We start from the raw sequence: 22,679 nt of genomic DNA, 5'->3' as shown, positions 1-22,679 counted from the left end.
GCAACTTGGAGACAAATGGGTTTATTTCACCTTAGAGCTTATAATCCACTGTTGTGTGAGATCAGAGAAGGAACCTGGAGGCAGGAACTAAGCAGAGACAGACTATGGAGGAGTTCTGTTTACTAGCTTGCTCCCCTGACTGCCTCAGTCTGCTTTCTTATACATCCCACGACTGCTCATAGGGGACATAACTCACAGTGGTCTGGACATTCCCATATCAATCACTAATCAAGAAGATGTCCTACAGTGTTACCCACAGGCCAATACAATGGAGATGTCTTTTCAACTGAGGTTCATTCTTCCCAGATGACTGTAGCTTGTGGCCAATTGACAAAAACACCAACTAGCATAAGGATGTTGCTTGCTTTTCATTGACATGATTTACTTGCTTTATATTTAATGGAGAGAAAGACTTGCAAACTTCACAAGTCCCAGCACCTGTCACCCATGCAGCCCTAGTTTCTGCACAGATATGCTTGCTAAAGCTTTCTTGCAACCACCAGTCTGCCACTCCATTGGTCTCTGGCAGCCCCTCACAAGATTCCCACCTGCTCCTGCTAACCACATCATCATCCCTTCTGTGGTGGCATGGGTTTTTTTCCTCAGATTGTTTTGACGTGTTTGTCATTCTTTATCTCTTGTCTCATAGTCTCACTTGTATATTACATAGAAGCCTATGTTCCCTCTGTAGAACTGGAGTCCTGTCAACTTTGCCTATTAAATTATCACTCTTCATATCTGCGATCGCCACAGCTGTTGGGTGCTGTTTGAACACATTTCACATCAGTCACCATGGTAGCTTATGCAATTAGTGTGGGAATATGGTCAGTTCCGAAGCTCTGTCAGGATAAAGGCTGGGGCTCTATGTCAGACCTTAACCCAGAATACTCCATGTCTATAAAACTCTGGATGTGCTAGCCAACAGTCCAGATGTTCCTTGTAGCTGATTTTTAAAATATGTTCTTTTAAATGGCTTGTACTCTTTTGTTTTCCAGTCTTCTAGATTTTAATTTTATTACTATGAATCAGTTGTACTGAGTTGTTTTTAAACACAATTTTTGATACTGGATTCCATATACCCACTCAAATTTAAAGTTAATGGGCCTCATTGAGTATTTTGTTCAAGTTCTGTTTTGAAATGAGAGAACCAGAGGAGAGGGACTTTGTGCATCCTTGTAAGCCATATAGCAGCAGAACCTAAACACCCAGGTGACTAAATAGAAAGCTTTCCCAAAATATGCCCTTGGTCATAGTAAAGTCTTCATTTGTAGCAAGCCTGTGTTAACTGTCTGACTAGGCCACACCTCAAGGCCCTGAATGATGGTTTCCATGTGCCCATGTTAGGAGGCATGCTCAGAATCTGGATAGGTCAGAAGGCAGTAGGAGTGACAGATGTGTCTACATAGCAAAAGAAGAGGGCAGTGTGAACAATCAGAACACCCAAGCTCTGAGTTCTAAGTAGAAAAGTATATACAGCAAGATGGACACATAGTTCTAAACATCTAGGTGTTCTCACAGCCTGAGTCGTAGGCAAAAGTAGGAAATACTTTTGTTCAGAAAAGAAACTTTTCAGGTTACTGAATATAGTTATTTGACTCTAAGATCAAAGGCATCACCACTGCTGATAATTGTATTTGTATTTGGTTGTTTGCAACGTTAGTTCTGAGACCCTTATGTCATACTCATGCTGAAGCAGCTCTTTTAAGTTCCACATACTCCTGTGGAGTCAGGCAGAGAAAGGCACCTTTTACTCCATCCCCTGCCCCCCACCCCTACCCCTCGTGTATGATACAGTCTGTGCACAGCCAATAGTGATCTGAGGTCACAGGGATAAATTTCAGTTTCTTACTTGCCTGCCAGCATCCTCTCCTGTAATACAATATAGCAGTATCAAAAAAAAAAAAAGGGTAGCAAAATTACAAGATGCTGTTTGTGGATCGTTGTGTGAAATGCTAAAGTTTCCCTCTGAAGTCTGTTTATGAAGAGCTGGTCAGTGTATGCAAAGACTAGCAACCTCAGCTTCCTCCTCCCAGATGTGTACAGCTAGAGACTGCTGGCATACAGAGATCTCTCCCTGAGATTAGCTAACACTCCCATCCCACCCCGTGCTGGACCTAACAAACAGGCTGAAGTTCCATCTTGTGGCAGTAACAGACCCCACCTGATCCCAGGTTTCCTGTATGCGTGTCTGTGTGTCTGTCCTTTCTTCATTCTCTTACTGCCCTTCCTCGGGGTGCTGGGATACAAGCTGCATGGACCTCAAACACTCAAGTCTATTATTCTAAGACCCATGGGTCTTATCCTGTGCTGAATTACTGTTCATATTCTTGGGATGACATAGATGGGAGTAACTGGCTCAGGACAAGGCATGCTAAATAACGGTGAAGAAGAGGAATGGAAGGTAAAGAGGAGGTTCGAGGATGCCATTCCATAGCCTTGGGAGGATCAAAAGACTGGGACCTCACAATGGCTTGTAAACAGGGACAAAGAGAACAGTAACTGACAGGTCCCCTGAGGAGGTGAGAGGGAATGAGAGGGACTAGAACTACAGGAGTCTATACCAAGTCAAACCCAGGCCTGACCTATATTTTGAAATAAGATTTTATGGAACACCATTTTGTTGATGCATGTCTGTAACCACTTCTGCAGTATAGAGTAGAATATTGCCACAGGCCTTCAAAATATCCATTCCACCCACATTTCTCAACCCGTGAGTCTCAACCACTTTGGGGATTGACTGGCCCTTTCACAAGGGTCATATATCAAATAACCTACATGACAAATATTTACATTATAATTTTATAACACTTGCAAAATTACAGTTATGAAGTCTCAACAAAAATAACTTTGTGGTTGGGATTGACCACAATTTGAGGAACTTGTACTAAAGAGTCACAGCATTAGGAAGGTTGAATCTCCAGACAGGGAGTCTCCATTCATGCTGTAGACCAAAACCCAGAGCTTTTGAAACACACAGAACATTTTCCTCCAGAAGCTGTGATGTGCTACTTGTTTGTTTGTTTGTTTGTTTGTTTGGTTGGTTGGTTGGTTGTTTGGTTGGTTGGTTGGTTGGTTGGTTGTTTGGTTTTGTTGTGATATGGGGGAAGAAGTCACATGGGAGCTTCAGCCTGCCTGTAAAGGTCAGAGGTCAACTTTGTGGAGTCAAGAGAAACATGGATTTTGTACAGATAAAATTAGTAAAGATAAGAATGGAAAACAACTTTGGCCTCTCTTTGTTGGAGGAGATGAGATGTGTTTTTCCAAGAAACAAACACCTTGACCTTCAAGTGTTGTAGTCAGAAAGACGGTTTTACTTCAAGTAGACTCAGTTAACATCTCCATCTTGGAACAATGCAGTAGCTTACTGTCATTCAAAAATGCTGCCGTTTCGTAGAGCATCACGAAACATGAGGCTTTCACATGCTTCTCCATGACATTCGAGGTATGGACTGAGAGTCTTAGAAAAATCTGAAGAGCCTTAGCTTGCTTTGAGTCACATGCTTTGTTACTTAGAAAAGGCTGGGCCTCCTAAGTGCCTGAGTAGCAGTTCCAATTGCTCCCTCCCTGTGTCTGTTAACATAAATCACACAGCTCCAAACTTCTCAGCTTTCGTAAATGGCAGGCCTGATTCATGCATGATTTATCAATTATAGCTGTGGGCCATTAAGATAGATTTCTCAGCTTCAGGTAGGCTGCAGTGGAGTTGTATAGGGTTGGTTTAGAATTTCTAAAGAAGCTCTGTAGTTGACAACCCAAACAATACAACTTCCGTTTCCCCTTGTTGGGAGCTTTTTGGTTTTAAGTAGGATTTTTTTTTCTTATAATTTCTTCTCCTTTTGGAACTTTGCCTTAGCACAAAAAAAAAAAAGGAGAAAAAATGTTTTAAGCAAAAGTAGTCAGGAGTTCTCAAAGCCACTCTTTTTATACAGAGAGCTTCTCTAGATCCTGCAGACAGATGGGAGGCAGTTCCTTGTGACAGCCCAGCAGAAGAAACAACTTGGAACCTCACCTGTTGCCCCTAATGATTAATGTGCAGAATATGACCCTTGGCAGATTCTGGGCTTGGCCATGCTCTTCCTTGCCAGAGAAGAAGCCTCTATCTTGAAGCACTTGAAGGAGGAGTAGATTTTATGATTGTATCACATCTGGACACTTTTTCTATGGATCCTCTCCTAGGACAGGCTAGGATCTGATGATGACTGGTACCAAAAAGCAAGAACTAATGTCTTCTCTATGTAAGCTGTGAGAAACTACAGTGGTTCACAGATGAAGAATAAATCAGTCAGGACAGTGGCAGGGCTACATAGAATAACATGGTTCAATGCACGGTTCTTGGAATTGGAAGGCTGATCTTGGAAATAGTGAGAAGTGGCTTTCTTCCTAAGATTTTAATAAAGCATAAAGATACAAGGTCTGTCCACCCACCCCCAGTACCATCCTGTTTATGTAGTTTACGGTCACATGCACTCTACTGAAGTATGTGTCTAAGAGGTCTCCCTCTTACACTGGGCTGTGACACCAAGCATCACCATCTTATCACATGTCCCTCTATAAAGTAATGACCTTGGCCTTCTCCTCCCTAGTCTTGATCAAGTCTGATTTAAAGGGAGGAAGTCTTTTTTTTTTTCACTTAAACATATGTTCAGTTGTGTTGGACTTTCAGCCTTCTCCTTCTTCAAATTAAAAGAGATAATTTTATATAATTAGAAATTTCTGGAGTCTGGGGAAGAGGGTGGCCAGGCCAATCTGCCTGACCATAAGTGATTACTGGACCCTTAGGAAATCCTGTCTCTAGTTGTGTTTGTGATGGCCTGGTTTGGCCAATCACAGATCCATTTTCTTCCTCTCCATCCTATTTGTATTCCCATGAAAAGCCCAAAGCCAGGTTGGCTGCTAACAGTTAAACTAGTAGTGAGAGCCATTCAGATTGGAGTGTTCCCAACAGATGCTGTGTTGCTCCTGGCCTGGGGTACTGAGAGCACTAGACCCCAAAAGCAGCCAATTTGGGAGTGTCTTTTAATTCACAATATTGTATTAACATCCACATGGATCCAGATGGATACTCTGCAATAAACTATAACCACTGGAGAAAAGGCTATATTGACTCTCAAGTAAATAATGCACATTTGAAAGGATCTAAATATGCATTTACATAATGTACTATAATTTTTTATTGTGTCAACTATTCACACACACACATCCATCAGAGATATTTCTCCTCATCAAAAATTTGGACTCATAACACTCTGTGTGTTCCATTAACATCATGCCAGCTTCATAATGGTAGATACTCTTCAATACAGCTTGCCCTAGCCATCACAAAGAACATCTAATGAATTAATTGTTTGGTTGATTTCACCCCAATGACTCCTTCTAAAATGATTTGAGACAGCTTAGATAAAAATGTAGGTACACTAAGAACATCAAACCCAAGGGAAAGGGAAAGAAAAAAAGAAGTAGAGAGAAAAGCAGAAAAAGATATTGATTCAGTCTTAGCTCTGGATTTTTAATGGTCCTCAGTGTCCAGTAGAAGAGGAAGATTATCCAGAGAAACACCAGGGATGTAATGGTAACCAACAGATCTTTGTGATGTCTATAACAGGGTTTTCTCTGAGGAAATTCAAGGTCATGATCTAGAATCATCTGCTTCCGTCTCTACAGTGAACTGGTGACTTTCTGTCCCAAGCAAGAGAAAAGAGGCTTGAAGAAGACAGCCCTGCAAATGCAGACTCAGCAGATGTCTGATTTAGAATCTCAGGCTAGCTGACTTCTTGGAATTAACTAAGAATTAATTGATCCTGATCAATCAGTCATTATAGAATTAATTCTATAAAGTACCATATAGTCTTCGGTCTGCACTGAATTCTGCACCACAAGGAAAAGATGAGTAAATTGCCATTGCTAAAACGTAATAAAGAAATGAAAGTCTGAATTTACACTGCTAATCATTTTCTTTTACATCTTTAATAAAAATAAGTTCAATGGTGTTTATTAACAATTAATGGAGAGAGCACATGGTACTGGTGAATTATTTTTTCTGTCATGTTTCTTTAACTTTTATCTACTTAATCTTTGCTCAAGCCTGTGTTTTTCCTTGGGCAGTATACCTTTGGTAGCTACCACCATTTCTTATCTAAAAGCCACTCATCACTTTCTGGGAGACCAATAGGCAAAGCCACTTTATCCTCAAGGTCAGTCTCACGGGGCTCTTGACAGTGGAGTGGCCACCTTTGTGCTACAACAGTTGAGTCTATAATTCTGTTCAGCTCAGTACATTCCTATTCTCATCTGAGAAATAACACCTACAGTGCTAACTAGAAATGATTCTGTCAGAAACAGCTCTCTGGTCAGCGTTTCTTGCTACCAGTGAAGACAACTACATCTGTGCTGGAAGAAAAGGAAGAAAAAAAAAAGATTCCTTTCATTCTTTAAATCCAGCAGCACAATTTGCAAGGGGAAACTTCTGCAAACCAGAAGCTTTTAACTCTTTAGCTTCTGAGTTTTCACTCAGAGACCATAATGGATTCCAAAATGTATATCTCATTGTGTGCAGTCTTAACTTATAACCATTTTTTCTCCATGTTCTCTGGCTCTTCATTTCGGGGCAAAAACATATTTTGTCCTTGGCAAGTTTTAAGCTTGTTTTTTTTTCTTAATTTTTAAACTCCTTCACTTAGCCATTTATTGTGCAATCAGCAAATATATCTCAAGTGCCAGGCTCAGTTCTGAGTCTATCACAGTGAGTGACTAAGTGGATAGGAAACTGGTCTACCAAGACGGAAGCAAGTAGAAAAGTCTAGAAAATTCTAATTTCAATCATTATGTTTGTGATGTCCTCAGTTGAATGACTAAGGGTAAAACTTTACCTAGGTTGGCCCAACTTTGCCTCTTGAAGCCACAGTGAGAGCCTGTGAATTTTTATTAAATGAATTCAAGTGGCCTGAAAGCAATGATTCTGCCTAATTATCTGCAAAGCTTGGGTTGGAGTCCTGTTTCTGCTCCAGCCTGAATTTTTACTGCAGGATCTATGGGGATAGCTCTGACCCACAAAACCATAGCCGCTTATGTTATTGGTTAAAAAATACCCTAAATCCTAAGGAAGCCCAAATGTCAGTAGGCATGTGTTCTCAGTCATTCCAATGGGATGGTGAGAAAAAGGCAGATCAAACTGAACATTGGATTCTCTTCAATGTTATGCCTCACTCTTGGTATTCAGAAAGATATATTCCCTAAAACTGTGGGCACTTCTATGTTTCTCTATGTAGGAGCCCCTGCAGTCTAAAGATTTAAATTACAAAGGGAGGGAAAGGAAAACCATATGGACCCCTGTCTGGAGTCTTTTCTGGCTGGACCTGACTTGGGATGAGTGTTGTCAGTCCTTCACGCACGGCCTTTAGCCTCTGACAGGTCTTGGCTGTCATCCTTCCAATTCAAGAACAAAAGCATTCCTGGAAAAATTATTAAGCATCTCACATAAGCTTTTTTAATCTAATGTAATCTTGTACAAATGATAATTATCAGGGTTCAGATATAAGGGAGTCGTCGCCGTCTGACTCTGTTATCAGATTTATGGGAGAGAAGCAGCCTTTCACAAAGTTCCTGCCTACTCAGCCTGTAGCTGCCTCGGCTTTGAAAGGGCAACAGAGAAAAATGCAACATGAACCTTACACTGTAAAGTACGGCATCCAAATTGCATGGGTTCATTAAGTGATCATTTACTACAGACTTCAGAAAGAAAAAAAGCTCTAGTCCTGAATTAGTCCCTAGAAATTTCCTTGAAAGGAGTCTAAGAGCTTTAACAATGAATTATTATCTATGGAGAGCTCAGCATGAAAGGGGATCCATATGTGCAAAGTAGAATTTGTCAAATGTAATGTCGGTTAAATCAGGTCTAATCTACCAAATACATTTTTTATTGCTTGCTTCATTAAAAAGGCTCTTAAGGTAATGAATAATCTTCATCTTCAACAAGGATTATTAATGCCTTTATAACTCACGTCCACTGAACATGGAAAGACAACTTGAAATTCTATCCTTTTCTAACCTCCATGTTTGTCTTAGAGCCTTAAAGGAGAAAATCCATCAGAACTGCCCAGTGTGCTACATCCTGTCATGTGAGCAAGCACCGTGAACTGGGCCAGGAGAAGAAACGAACAGAGGAGGCTGAGGAGTTCAGCTGTAGCAAAGCAGGTCTTTTTCTCCAAAACCCTGATGGTTGCTGTTTTGTTTTGTTTCTTGCAGCAAGTCCGCATGCGACGCCATCCACTCTCCACTTTCCAACTTCACCCATCATCCAGCAGCCTGGGCCTTACTTCTCACACCCAGCCATCCGTTACCACCCTCAGGAGACGCTGAAAGAGTTTGTCCAACTTGTCTGCCCTGATGCTGGCCAGCAAGCTGGACAGGTGGGGTTCCTCAATGTAAGGAAACCATTTTTTTTCTTCCTATTGCTTTAGAAATTCTAAGCAAGTGTGAAAATACCAAGAAGACCCTTTATGACCATGTGACTTTGTGTTGTCATGTCATGCTGACTGACTGCAGGCAAACATCATATTTATTCTAGATTATGGGAAAGTGAACTTGCTGTAAGAAGGATTGGCTGAGGTTTAAAAACAGTGTTTGTGTTAAGTTTGCAACTGTCAAGCTTATGGATATAAATTATCTGGAGCGTGAACCATGTAACCTTCCCAGTTACACCTCCTGCATTCTAACCCCAGGATCATACAGTTAACAAAATAGAAAGACCAAATAATTTTAAATAATGGTTCAGGGTAGTAAAGAGAGGTAAAGAGCAAGGGGAGACAGATGTTTCAGATCAACCAAGTTGATGTTTTTAAAAAAATACAGTCTTCTAACACTTTAGATCAAGTTGACCAGTACTTGAACTCAAGATGCTAGAAGCAAAGTTTACTATAGTTTGTTATTTCTGCAAGTAGTTATCTTTTCCACTTATCTACATATAAAACTAAGCCATGTTCAATAACTGTAAATGAATGTTTTCATTTTTTCTCAAATAAACCAAATAATCACAATTTGAAATAGCATTCCAAATAGTAAAAGTTATTTTATAAAATCGCAAATTTTATTACAAATATAAAAGCTATAGTTTACAATGAATGACTGTATCCCAAGGCTAGTGGCAATCATAGTAATAAATTAAGACCAGCAGAAAGCCATATTTGATTTCCTTTTCTCATAATATCTATGCATGAAACCACAGATTAGCCATAATTATTATTGCCTGGTTTAGGATGTTATGTCACGGTCCTCTGTCACTGGTTTTTCTCCCCTGCAGAAAGACCTGATTCTGCAGATCTGAGCCAGAATGGGCAGCTTTGACTAATGTCTGGTGATATGTTCACAGATACACTTCTGTCTAGACAACAAATCAATATGGTGCCTTTTTTCCATTTTACTTGTATATTCATTTGCTTGGCTTATTCTAAAATATTCACTTATGGATGAATACACAAATAAAGTCTACGCAAATAATACACAGGCAAGGATGCTGTGAGAGTGTGTAGCCTTCTGATCACCAGACAGAATCTGAGGGGAAAAAAAAAACACTAAAAATACCGCAAATGCTAATGGAGGAGTGAGCCTGCCTCTGCAGAATTGAGTTTATTCTTAAAAGCCCAGGACAATGGGATCTCCTTTGACTGAATTTTGGGTTGGGGCTGCAGTCTATATACAGGCTGTTACTAGCTGTAACTCAGGATGGAAAGTCACAGGAAACCTCGAAAACCTGAGCCAATCACAAGCACCAAGTTTGACTTCTGAATATCCAGTGTGTTTTTTTGCTAGTCATGACATCATCTCATATAACTGTCAAATACTCTGTTTTACATTTTGATCAAAATTTTACAGGGTTTTAGAGAAGTTTCTTCATAAAGCCGTTTTAAAGACCTTGAAAATAAATGTGGCACGTTCTCTACTGAGGGAAACTTGCTTTTGTTTAAAAGCTGCTATTTGGCCGTTCTAACATCAGGGCAGCCAGAGAAGTATAAGTCCCATGGCATCTGCTGGTATAAGGCAGATCAGAAGTGCAATATACAGCAAAAAATATATAGGAAGAATAAAAGCAAACATCTGACAGCTAAATATTAAAGTTTCTGTGCCTAATGCTATATGATTTTCTGTGCAAGAAAATGTCTGTGTTTGTTGAATACATTTATTAACTGTATTATAAAATCAACTTTAGGAAATGAAAAATATCCTTTTATATATTTTTATATACATATGTAGGGAATCACCATTTAATCTATATAAACAAACAGGGTGAGATAATACCTCAGTCTATAAGCATGAAGATAGTAATTGTTTCCTTTAGGAATCATGAGAACATTGGTAGCACCGGCAGCTGATACAGCACTGAGCAAGTGGTAGTTACTCAGGTAGACACAAGACCAGAATGCTCTGGACATGACACCCTGGGGAACAAACAATCGATGTGTTTCCAATGTCCTAAATATTAGCCATTGGCATGACAGGTACCTAATGAACCTCTCCTTTTCAGAAGTAGCTGATGGCTGACATCTGTTTATTCTTTTTTTTTTTTTTTGTATGTGTTTTCTCTGAACCCTTGTAGCCCAATGGAAGCAGTCAAGGCAAGGTGCACAACCCATTCCTCCCCACCCCAATGTTGCCGCCGCCACCGCCACCACCGATGGCCAGGCCTGTGCCTCTGCCCATGCCAGACACCAAGCCTCCAACCACATCAACAGAAGGAGGTGCAGCCTCCCCCACCTCACCGAGTGAGTATGGCTGAGATCAGTCACCGCCGGTTACTTAACCATGCTCCGTGCACTTGAGTTCACACCTAAGCCTTGTCCCTGGCTGTGCAGGCTCCAACAATAGGCCCAGATCCCCACCCCACACCCCTGATGCCCTGTTATATCTATAGCATAAGCTGGAGCACATATCCAAGAGCCCATATCCAAGCCACTCCTATGCATGGTCAAACTACAGCAAATATGCAAATGATTGGGTGTAGGTGGTAGATTATGGTGGTGTGACGAGATGCTGAGGACTAGGCTATTAATTTTGTGGATTGCTGGGGTGGATTGCATAGAATGCTATTCCCATCATGTTCTAAGAGCATCTGCTTATATCTATTCTTAATAGCAAAAGGTTTCATTTTCTCTAGAAACTTGACAAGAGATTTAAAAAAAGTATATGCCTTGTACATAAGATAGAAAAAGTGACCCCCTCAAAGGTATAGTAAAAAGGGCCCCATAACAGATCAGAGCTAGAGGCCATGGGGACTACATGAGAAGGCTTAGGAAGAGAAGGGAATAGAGAAAAGAACTGAATAGAGAGAGGATCTTTCGGCTCTTCCTGCAGCAGTCTGAGAAGATCTCTATGATTGGGAATGATTCAACAGTGAGCAATTCCCCAAATATTTCTTCGTATTTTGGAGATAGCAGGGCCAGAAATGGTGTGAGCACACAACTATGGCCTCTATTCATGCCTGCAATAGGGCAGAAAGAGTGATGGCTGGAGTTTCCAGGTGACCTGGTGGCTCAGCCTTGAAAGATGGTGTGATGGGCCCTTCCTCAGTGCTTTAGAGAGGATGAAAGTGTAGAAATGGGCAGTGGCAGTGCACCTAGGAAGAGCCTGGGGGCAGCAGGGACAGCAATCCTCTGAAGGAATTAGGAATGTGAAAAAATGGAAGAACAGTGTGGAAAAGAAGCATTTAGGTCAGGAACAACAAGAACACTAACAGCAGTTGAATGGAAGGGGATGGGGGAGGGGTAACTTGTAACTATAAGTGAGCATTTAAATAAGAGGCCTTTTGGCTGTCTTATATTCAACATTGAAATTAATGATATTGCCTACAGGAGTGAAAGGGCCAAAGAGGGACCACAGTCCTCTGCTTAGATCATAGACACTGGAATCGGTTCTGGGGACATGGAATCTAAAGTGACCTGCATCCCTCTTGGACATAGATCAGAGAGTAAACTTTGCATCATCCTAGTGTTTATGTCTTTGGATAAGTGGATGACATTGTATGTAAATTCTACAGAAAAAAGACTAGAATTTAGAGGCAATTTGGGAGACAGACCTACTTGGTAAGAGATGGTTCAGTCTAACACCTAGCAGCCAAGGAGAAAATCAGTGTCCATTGACATGGGATAGAAGGTGCCTAACTGAGCCTGTTGGTACTTCTCAGAAGCAAGCTGGGAAAAGACTTGAAAACTAGTGTCAGTACTGGGTAAAAATTTAAGTCTAAATTATACGTTTTAAAAATCACATGCTTTCGTAGAAACTAGAATTGCAGGATAGTTTGATCTGTTTATCCTTAGCAGTTTCTAAGATCTCAACTGCAGCAAGAAGCAGGGAGTTAGGTACAGATAGATAGATGTTCAACCTCCTAACAGTGTGTCCAAAACTGAAGCCTGTTTCAAAGAACAGTGGCACACACTTTTTTGTTTAGGGGTTTGGGATTGCTTGCAATAAAATAAGATTTTTTTTTTGTCGGTTTAAAAAAAATAATAAAACAGGAAATCAAGCCAAAGGGTTCCTCTATTACCAACTTTTGCAAGGCCTTAACTCCCTCTGAACAGGAATGGCATTAGCTCCTGTGCCCACTCTCCCAGCAGGTGATCAGGGGGAGTAGGATAAAATGCAGGCCAAGGCATCATTGTTAACGTCTTCTGATAATGAACTACAAATAGATGCCAGCCTAGAGCAGAACATGTGTTGCCTCTGGCACTAATACTAAACTTTTCAGCATGGAAAAAAAAAAAAAACCTATGGGCAAGGCAGATCTGGAAAAAATTACCTATAAAATAAATGTATCTTAATGGGAAAAATCTGTTCCCCTTCCCTTAAAAATCAGGAAAGCAGGAATGTGGGAAAGCTGTGCTCTTCCCTAAAGAGAAGGTTTCTATTTTGGGATGTGTACATGACCATTGGCTATACAGTGCAGGACTGTTAGAATGTGGCAGATAGGATGCTCGGCCTGGGAGAGCAGTTCACAAGGTGTGGTCCACTCTCACTGATGAGCTGCTGCTGTGGGTTTCTATCCCCACTAAGGAAAACCTCATTTACATGCATGTTCTAGAGTATCAGCTGTGTGCCCAAAAACCCTTCTCAGCACCTAGAAGAGGGAATAAACCTGATTTAGAAATCATCATCTTATAAAAACTTTATTCCAAAGAGGAAGATCGAGAACAAACACAGTCAGTTGTGAAAAGCAGGCAATGTAAGACGGGGATCCCTGTGTGTGGGAACCCACGGAGCAGTAAGGGTAGGATAGCATGCAAGAGGGGAACAAGGCCCACCAGCCCTTTGACCTTAGGCCAAGGCCCTGATGGGGTGGGACCAGATGACAGGTAGGAAGAAAAGTCAGCCAACTCAGTGTAGTGGGAGTGAGGAAGGTAAAGACCAAGAGAAAGAGATGGGGGGGGGGAGCTAGGGGGTGGGAGAGGGGGGGGGGGGGGGGAGGGATCGGAGGCAAAGTTGAACAGGTGATGAGGATGGAGTTAAGCCCGTAGGAGTGTGAAGCTTGTAGGCCTGTGTCAGGACTTGGACATTTCCTGCAAGTGAAACTCCGAGCAGAGGAAAGCTTCCTGAAGCCTGGATGTTAGTAGAAAATCATGGAGGGCTTTTTTGAAATAGGTTCTGGGGATGGGGAATGGGAGACAAAGAAGCAGAACAGGATGAATGGAATGGGTATCTTGGACATGCCAGCGCCCCCTCCCGTTAGAGACAAAGAAGGACCAAGGCAAATGCAAAAGATAAGAATTTCCATCCTGGTGGGGCAGGAAACCTAAAACAACCAAACATAAGTGAGTTAGGAAGCTAGGGACCAATAGATAAAACTGAGGAAGCAGAATTGGGCAGAGTATGGCAGGGTGCTATGGCAATCAACCAGATGAGTTGTCTATGCATTGACCTGGGGACAGGGTCAGTAGAGGCTGTACGAAGCTCTCGGACTCCAAGAATATTCTAAAGATAGAATTTATAAGATTTGCAAGTGCATCTGATCTGGGTAGAGAAAAAGGAGAGACATCAATAATGACCTGTTTTTTACCCTGAGCTCCTGAAAGGAGGAAGATAAGATGGTTCTAGGAGAAGCCACTCTAGGTGAGGGGTGGGCACTGGAAGGTTGAGTCCACTAGACCTCCCAGTGCTCAGACTAAGCAAAACTTGCTGCCAGTGGCAGATTACGGAGTTTTTCAAAGTGCATCTTCTTAATAAAGGACTTCTTTAAAAACATACAATATAGCATAAGAGTCTTTTTAAAGGTTTCATGTGGTGGTGCATGACTTTAATCTCAGCACTTGAGTGGCAGAGGCAGCTGAATCTTGTGAGTTCAAGGCTAGCCTGATCTACACAGTGAGTTCTAGGCACCCAGAACGACATAGTGAGATTCCACTTGCCCCTTAAAAAAAAGAGAGAGAGTTTTCTGGGTCCTAAGAGCTATATCTCCTCATGTCATGGGTTGGAACTAGCATATAAAAACTGGTATTTCCCATATTTTTTTTCTGAAGTGAAGATTGGCATCATAACATGAAATTATAATGCAAAGGAGAAAACAATTTTGAATTATGGTAGGAGATAAAATATGCATATTTTCCTTTGTTAATTAATTAAAAATCAATTTAAGGTGCATAAAAAACTCATAAACATTTTTCTCCTCCATTCCTTCTTAGTTAAGAACTCTTGATTTCTTTAGACTAAAATTCTATTAAAATAGAACCATGTAATAGCAAGTTACATTTATTGTTCATTTTTATGTCTCAAATGAATCTTGTATCCGTTTCATTCTGTAAATGAATATGTACCTATAACCAAGAGCATAACAATGATCTACCACCAGAACAGAAACGTTTAAGTCTAACAATTAACACATGTTCAATGTCTTTTGATGAACAAAGCTCCAGATCTATGTGCATTATCTTCTTTCCACTTCCTCGAGGTCAGCATTTTATAGACAGGGCAACTGAAATGAGAAATTTGAGGTTACCTTGCCCAGTACAACACTCCAATGCTGGCGTGGTGGGACTTCCATGCTCTTCCTATTACCTCAAACGATAACTGGGTAGCTGTCTCAGTTAGGGTCTCTGTTGCTGTGACAGAGCACCATGAACAAAAGTAACTTGTGGAGGATAGGGCTTATTTCAGCTTACAGTTCCACATCACAATCTATCATAGATGGAAGTCAGAGCAGGATCCTAAGACAGGAACCTAGAAGTAAGGACTGAAGCAGGGACCATAGAAGAATGCTGCTTATTGGCTTGCTCCTGTTGGCTTGCTCAGCCTGCTTTCTTGTGCAGTGTTGGACCATCTATCCAAAAGTGGTACCACCCACAATGGGCTAAGCCTTCCTATATCAATAATTAATCAAAGAAATACCTCCATAGACTCCGCCGCAGGCCAGTCTGGCAGCAGCTTAGGAAGAGGTGCTTGAATAGCACGGAAGAGTTGAGCCTTTACCAGAGTGCTTCAAGATTTCTTTTATGTGTAGTATCTCATTTTATCCTCACACTAACTCTCAGAAGGAAAGCTTCTTGTTTAAGTGATTGAGACAGAGAAGACAAAATGGATTGATAAGGTAACTTTTTGAAGGCCACTCAGCCAAGTGTTATAGAAACATGACTCACACCCAGCCACCTGGAACCTGAAGTTCCTGTGTTTTTCTGTGGCATGAAACTGTGCAATAGCCTAAAACTTCCTTTGTTAAGACAGCAAAGACTCTGTGGAGAAATATAGAAGATATTAGTAGTTGTTGGTACTTAAGTATGAATATGTCTTATTAGCAGAGAAGAGAAAGCAAGGGTTTGGGGGAAGGCATGGTGATTATGATCCATCTTTCAGAGAAATGGTGGATACAGGAAACTGGAAGAAAAAAAAAAGAAACAAGTCAATGGCTTTGTGAGGCAGAGCACTTGTTTCGCAGCTGATGTCTAGACAGTATTAACTGATGTCTAAATTTCAAAATATTTACTTAATAAAATTCTGTTTGGCATAGAGGCCTATGAGCTTTCCTAATACCACAGATTCTTGAAACTGTCACCATAAGCAAGAGACAGACAATTCCATAGAACTCTCTTGCCATTCTTGCTTCCTCTCAAGTCAGTGTCTGATGTGGAGCAAAATTTACCCTTATTCGAGATTAATTTTAACCACTTTTCTAGGCAGCTGTTGTCAACATGTGTATGAGAGAGAGAGAGAGAGAGAGAGAGAGAGAGAGAGAGAGAGAGAGCGCACAAGTGCTCCAATTAACTAGGAATGGTATGGACTTTTGAAACCTCAAGGCCCACCCCAAGAGACATACCTCCTCCATCAGAGCCACACTCCTAATCCTTCCCAACCAGTTTTGCCAACTGTGGACAAAGCTTTCAAATATATGAACCATTTTTATTTAAGCCAACAGAAGGCCCAAATACATATAGTGTTTAGTCTGTGAGTAGAGTGGTATCCAAAAAGAAAAAGCCAGTATTCAGTAGAGTATACCAAGTAGCCATCTGGAAAAATATTTCTTCAACAAAACTAAATTTCATCTGAGACCAAAACAAGCAAACAAAAAAGTTAAAAGGGTTGGCCTGTACATATTTTAAAACCATGGTACAGTTTTATTTATAATATTTGAGAGAGGAGGGCTTCTCTGAAAATATATAAATATATATAAAAATTCTCCTAACATCCATCGAAGAAAAAACCAACAAGTTCTGACCTAAAAATATCAAAAAGTTATACACAAGGGAAAAAATACCAAGAGCAAAGAAAAATTTAATGTAAAGAAAATATTTGTAGCATTTGTTAAAAGGGGACCAAAATACTTAATATAAGCTTTTTAAAGTCAGGAACAGAAAGACCAATAATCAAATAACTACAAGGGACAGAAAGAAAGAAAAAGAAGACATTCGAAATACTTCTAACTCATGTGATATAGAGCCATGTAAATGAAAACTTCAAAGGTTTTTACCTAGCAGATTAACAAAGATCAAAAAGTATCTTAACATGCTGTTGACAAACATATTCATATGGAAAACAGGCCCCTCCCAGGGCATTGGAGGACTATAAACGGTTTAGCCTTTTCCCAGAACAACACTGTATGTGTGTATAAAGTTACATACAACACTTATGCCATAAGTATTAAATATTTCTGCATAAAATTATACACATATGCATATGTCTTAAATGTAAACCATACATGTATATTTGGACATATGTGCAAACCTGCATCTAAAGTATTCATTGAAGCATCGGTCATAATAGGAGGCTGGTAACACAAATATCTAGCAATGTCACTGCTCGGCATAGGAACTCTAAGTATAGACAAGCTTATTTAGACTTACGGAATAGCCTTTGAGATCCACTTATGCAGTAAGGAGGGTCCTGAGGGTGTGGGCTGCACTGCACGATGCAGAGTGAAAGGATAGGACTCAGGAACTGAGTTGACTGGAGAAAGGGGTCAGGGCTATAGGGAGTGCCGTTTCTGATAGAAGCAAATGATACTAAATTTTGATTTGTTCTTTTATAAAATATAATTATTTCTTTATTTTTAAGTACTTGGCTAATGTTCTTCTAGCAGTCTTGCTCACCAAATCCTTTGAAGCCCAAGCATAACAGCAGAATGTGCTATCTTTGATAAAGAATAGTATTTTCCCCTCCTGGGAGACTTCCGTGTAAGGTCTGCATTTCATTCACAGCAGGTATTGTTTAGAGACATCCCCCATCCCCAGCATACAAATGGATACATGCTATCTTCTATAGTAATTTGTCATCTTTTTCTTCAGAGCATTTTGTTTTGTATACAGTTTTACTTTTCAATGTTTACATTTGAAAAAAGAGGTCAGAAAGATCACTCAGTGGGTAGAGATGTTTACCCTAAAACCTGACAACCTAAGTTTAATCCCTGGTACCCACGTGACAGAAGGAGAGAACAGCTCTCATAAGTTGTTCTCTGAATTCTACACATGTGCTGAGGCATGCAAACATGCTTGTGCACACACACACAAAGCAAATGTAATTTTTTAAAATGTTAATTGCAAAGGAAAAGAAAAAAAATGTTCTTAAAGTCCAGGTACTGGGTAGGTTATTTCCCAAATACATTAGGTACAGTTATTATAACTGTAAGGTGGAATTGTGCGACCTCTTCTAAAGAAAATGAAACCAAGCTAAGATTCAAACTCAAGTCTCTTGAGCTCCAAAGCCCAGTGCTTTCTACTCTGCCAGAACATATAATATGGTGACAGGTGTGATACTGTGATTTCCCTTTGAACATTCTAAAACACCCCATAAAAACATGTTTTTATTTCAAGAGTCATAGCACTGAGTTAGATGAAAAACACAGCAGGACCCAGAGCTGGGGGAAAGACACTAAAACAAGAAATGCAGGGATGGGCGGCTCTGTGCCTGAGACCTTGCTTGGTACACACAAGACTCTGAGGTCAGCTAAGAGGAGGGAGAGTCTGAAAAGGAGAACGGGATGTAAGGCTGGATCCGTGTGAGTAGCCATAGCAGTTCAAGTATGTTATTTCCCGTATTTGTTTCTTTTTCTTTTTACTTTTTGAGTTGACATATGAGTTTTAAGAATTTCTTATTAAAGAATATATATATGGCATTGCAGGAAACTTCAAAAGCATAAAAATATAAAACAGTTACATCCTCCATAATGAGCTACCGTCAGCACCTTGCTTCCCCGCCCCATCCTTCTGGAGTGGATATTTATGCATACATTTCATGTGGAGACAGACATGTAATGGTTTTGACCACACTGAATGTAGTATCTATGTGCTACTTTCTCAACTGGAACATTATACCTTGTTTATAAGGAAGTTAAGAAATGCAGTTTTAAGTGCAGTCTGTATCCATGGCCCTCCCATCGTTTTAAGCATCCTTATGGAATAGGACCCACCATGTGCCTGGACCCACATTTTGGTCCTCTGGGCTAATCCTCTCTGTGGACTGCCCTGCTGAAAGTGGGATTAGTAAGCAAGCGGTAGGAACATTCCTCTTGTGACACGTTACCAAATGTTTGCAAGATCTATGTCATTTTTACGCTTGCAGATTGTGACGTCTCAGTATAACACTGCCTCTTAAGTGGTTTGAGTACAGTTTTGATTGTTGAGAAACAAACATTGTGAATATATTAAATTCCCTCTCCCTCAAATTTGAGAATCAGGGAGCCCAAGGTAAATGATAGCACTTTTTTTATTCTTCAAATGTTTGCTCCCAAAGCACAAAGCAATCCAGATTTTCTGTCTTTCTGAAAATCTTCCACACAGTACTCAGGACTGACCTGTCAGAAGGGCAGCCTGTTAGACAGTCACAGAGGGGTAGAGCCCCAGCTAAAAGTAGATTAGAGAATATGACGTGTAATATCCTAGCCTTTTTACATACAGATATTTGGAAAGATTAACTGGCTACAAATATTATATTTCTATAAGACACCAAAAAGGGCAAGCTGAGCATGGTAGCACTCAGTAGGCTGAAGCAGAACTCTTAGTTTGAAGCCAGCCTATGTTCCACATGGAGGTTCTGTCTCAAAACAATCAAAAATCAAATAGATTCTACCCAGATTTTCTGAATCTTACCTTTATTTTTTCTATCTCCCTCCCCCTTTAAAAAAGGTGTTAATTGTGGTTTTCAGGTTTCATTTGTAATCATTTTACTTAAGTTTAAAAATTAATGGAAGTATTCCATCATAATGGAAAATGCCTATATGCCCAGACTTGGGACCCTGAGGCAAGTCCACCACAATTACAGGCCATCCTTGGCTGCAGAGTAAGACACTCTCTAAAGGAGTAAAAGTAAAAGCTCCTAGATGGAATTTTAAAAGTATCCATCACCTTACTCTTTAAAATAATTACTTTCTAATTCATTTTCTAGTCATTTTCTGTTTGTGTTTCAGCCCTAGTTGAGTATAATATGTATATTAATATATATATATGTATATATATATACATATATATATGTGCATGGATATATTACAGCTCTGTAAGGTAATTTTATTTTCTACTGCAAGCATACTGTGATGTCATTTGTTACCCTATGAGGACATGAATGTCTCTAGAATGCTCCACTATCTGGATGAGGCATTACCTTGTAAGTTGGTTCCAGTTTGTCGCTCTTCTAGGCAATGCTGTAATGAACATCTTGGAGCATAAATCTTTATCAGTACTTTCATTGGCTGCTGAAGATAAATTCCCATGAGCAGGTTTCCAGAGTTACACAGCCTTCTGAGATGTTGCAGAAGCTTTTCAAGGGAGAACGAGCCAATATATCGATCTAGGTTTCTTTTTTTAGCAACCCCCAGCTGAATCCAGGGTCTGTTCCTCGTGCTGTTTAATAAGACTTTCACCTGTGCCTACTCATATACATGCTTGCCTTGGATCAATAAATATGTCCTATCAATTGGAACAACACACGACACTGCTACAAAAATAAATGACTATTACAGAATTTAGATTAGCCATCAGAAATGAACTGAAACCAAGCCTGTTCTCCTTTTAAACAATGACCAAAAAAAGACAGTTATGGTCAGTTTGAGTAGAATAGCACTGGAAATGCTTGTGAGAATGTGCCACATTTTCACACAGATTTTAGTAAGGTCTGGTCATAGCGTCTTTAGTTTAAGCCTGTGAGCCACTGAGGAACCTCTGTACATCTTGAAATACCAAAAGCAAAGCCATCTGACTGAGTTGACTCCTTCAGTGCCTTTTGCCAGCTGTTGGCCAGTAGACCTATCATGCACACTGTTATTGTACATGTTAGTAATGCTAATATACTAAAGTTGGCAGTCGTTAGCTTTCCAGGAAGGAAGCTTGTGGATTTGTTCTTCTGGAATAACTTACCAGTGATAGGACTCTGTTTTCATGCCCCGAGGGCTGTGTTTCTCTGTGTTTGTAACTTGTTTGTGCAGACAAAAGATTGACAGAGATAATAGAATCAGATAACTAAGTGCACAGAGATGATCCAAACTGTGGGAATTTGGAATGATTATCCTCTAGATTTCAAAACTACAAGATGAGAACTAACAATACCCATTCAGTCATATAAGAAGCCTCTGCCTTTCAAAGGACTTAAACCACCCTAAGCTGTCCCCAGCTATGTGATACTAAGAAGGCAAATGCATGTCCAGCACTCTTGCTCATCCCAATAGATTTATTTGGGAAAAAAAAAAAGGAAGGCTTCAGTATCCCCAGCATTCTCCAGTGACCTTGGAGGAAACTGATGTTCAAATGCATAGATGATTCAATAATAATGGATTCCTTTAGAAATTAGCTAATCTCTTTCCTAATAGTTTCTGTATTCTTTTTTAAATGGAAGTTTTCTTAGCCACCCTCCCCAACCCACATACCATGAAATAATAAGACAGGAAGTTAAAGATTCGGGAGACTAATGAGGTGCTTCAGTTTGCAACTTATCAACATCCTTCATGGGCTGATGTCACCGAGAATCATTTAATAGCATTGCAGTTGTTTGAAGACTTGGCTCTAAGTCTGTATTCCCAAGCTTGCTTTGGTTACCCTTGTTCCGGTAACTAGCACATTCTCTGGGACGGTAGAAGAAAACAATCACAAGGGTATTTTGAGTGAAACTGAGGTTTTGAGCAGGAGCTCCAAAATGAGTTTCTGACAATGAGGGAATGTGAGAGGCGTGCACTGGTGTGGGGGATAAGAAGGGAAAGGTCCCAAGTGAGGGCTTATCTGGCTGTTGTGCTAGTAACCAAAATACATTCTCTTTGTTTATGCTATAACTGATTTATTTTAAAAGAAAATTGACTCCATGGACTTCTCTCTGCATTTTTTCAAACATTTGGGTTTCAAATCCTTCCAAATAAGCCTTCTCTTTGTAGAGGGCAATCACTTGAGGTTGTATCCTCCCTCTGTGGCTTCTGCTGCTTCCTGAGGAGTGTCCTACCTCCAGGAGCTGTCAACCGCACTCCCTCACACACGTCTCCAAAGCCATCTCCATCTCCTCTAAAACTGCTTCCTGCTCCCCTGGCAGGGTGTCACTGTCTGTATTTATCAGCCCGCGGGTTATCTGTATTACTTTTAGACTCTCATATTCATTTTCTACTCTTGCGTTTCCTCAGTCGACTCTGACATCTGAGGATAGCAAGTATCTTTGTCACCTTTGTATGCAACAGTGTGCAGAACAGAGCCTGACATATGGCAAGGATGCAGATAAGCATCTTTTAGGGAGAGAACGTATGACTACATTACAGTAACTCTCCAGTGGACTCCACAGGTTAGACTTGGCGAATCTAAGCAAATGAAGGAACAGTGTTCACCACTTTCAGGGAATTAGTGTCTTTGATGAAACAAGAGACAACTCTGTCTCCACACTTCCCAGCAGAGAGTAGGCCCACCTGCAAGGGTTGATTCTAGCATCTGGAAGTAAGTTCAGAAGCTCAATGTTCACTTGGTCTCTTGCATTATTTGTCCCCAGCCATGAGAGCACCACCCAGCAAGCAGCTCAGCCCAGAGGAAACCCACGATTCAGCTTCCTGGGGGAACATGAGGATACAGACCAATCTATTCAAAGTCACACTTTACAAAGAGACCATAATTTCTCCTTCTTCTTCTTCTTCTTCTTCTTCTTCTTCTCCTTCTCCTTCTCCTTCTCCTTCTCCTTCTCCTTCTCCTTCTCCTTCTCCTTCTCCTTCTCCTTCTCCTTCTCCTTCTCCTTCTCCTTCTCCTTCTCCTCCTCCTTCTCCT

The 22,679-nt window shown here is 40.5% G+C and overlaps 1 protein-coding gene across 4 annotated transcripts in view; it reads left to right on the top strand.

Annotated features, from left to right (window-relative positions):
• Nfia (nuclear factor I A) overlaps positions 1 to 22,679 on the top strand; it is a 344,375-nt gene that overhangs the window by 281,110 nt on the left and 40,586 nt on the right. For 3 of the 4 annotated variants that reach the window (XM_028778787.1, XM_028778788.1, XM_028778785.1), the window contains exons 8-9: positions 8,242 to 8,420; positions 10,589 to 10,754. In XM_028778787.1, the coding sequence (XP_028634620.1) occupies positions 8,242 to 8,420; positions 10,589 to 10,754 (345 nt within the window). The remainder of the gene's footprint in view (positions 1 to 8,241; positions 8,421 to 10,588; positions 10,755 to 22,679) is intronic. The other variant, XM_028778786.1, reaches the window with a different exon arrangement.

The sequence above is a fragment of the Grammomys surdaster genome, unplaced genomic scaffold (assembly GCF_004785775.1).
Source record: "Grammomys surdaster isolate TR1022 unplaced genomic scaffold, NIH_TR_1.0 341, whole genome shotgun sequence".
In the NCBI taxonomy this organism is placed as follows: Eukaryota; Metazoa; Chordata; class Mammalia; order Rodentia; family Muridae; genus Grammomys; species Grammomys surdaster.
This window is presented reverse-complemented; position numbering and strand designations above follow the sequence as displayed.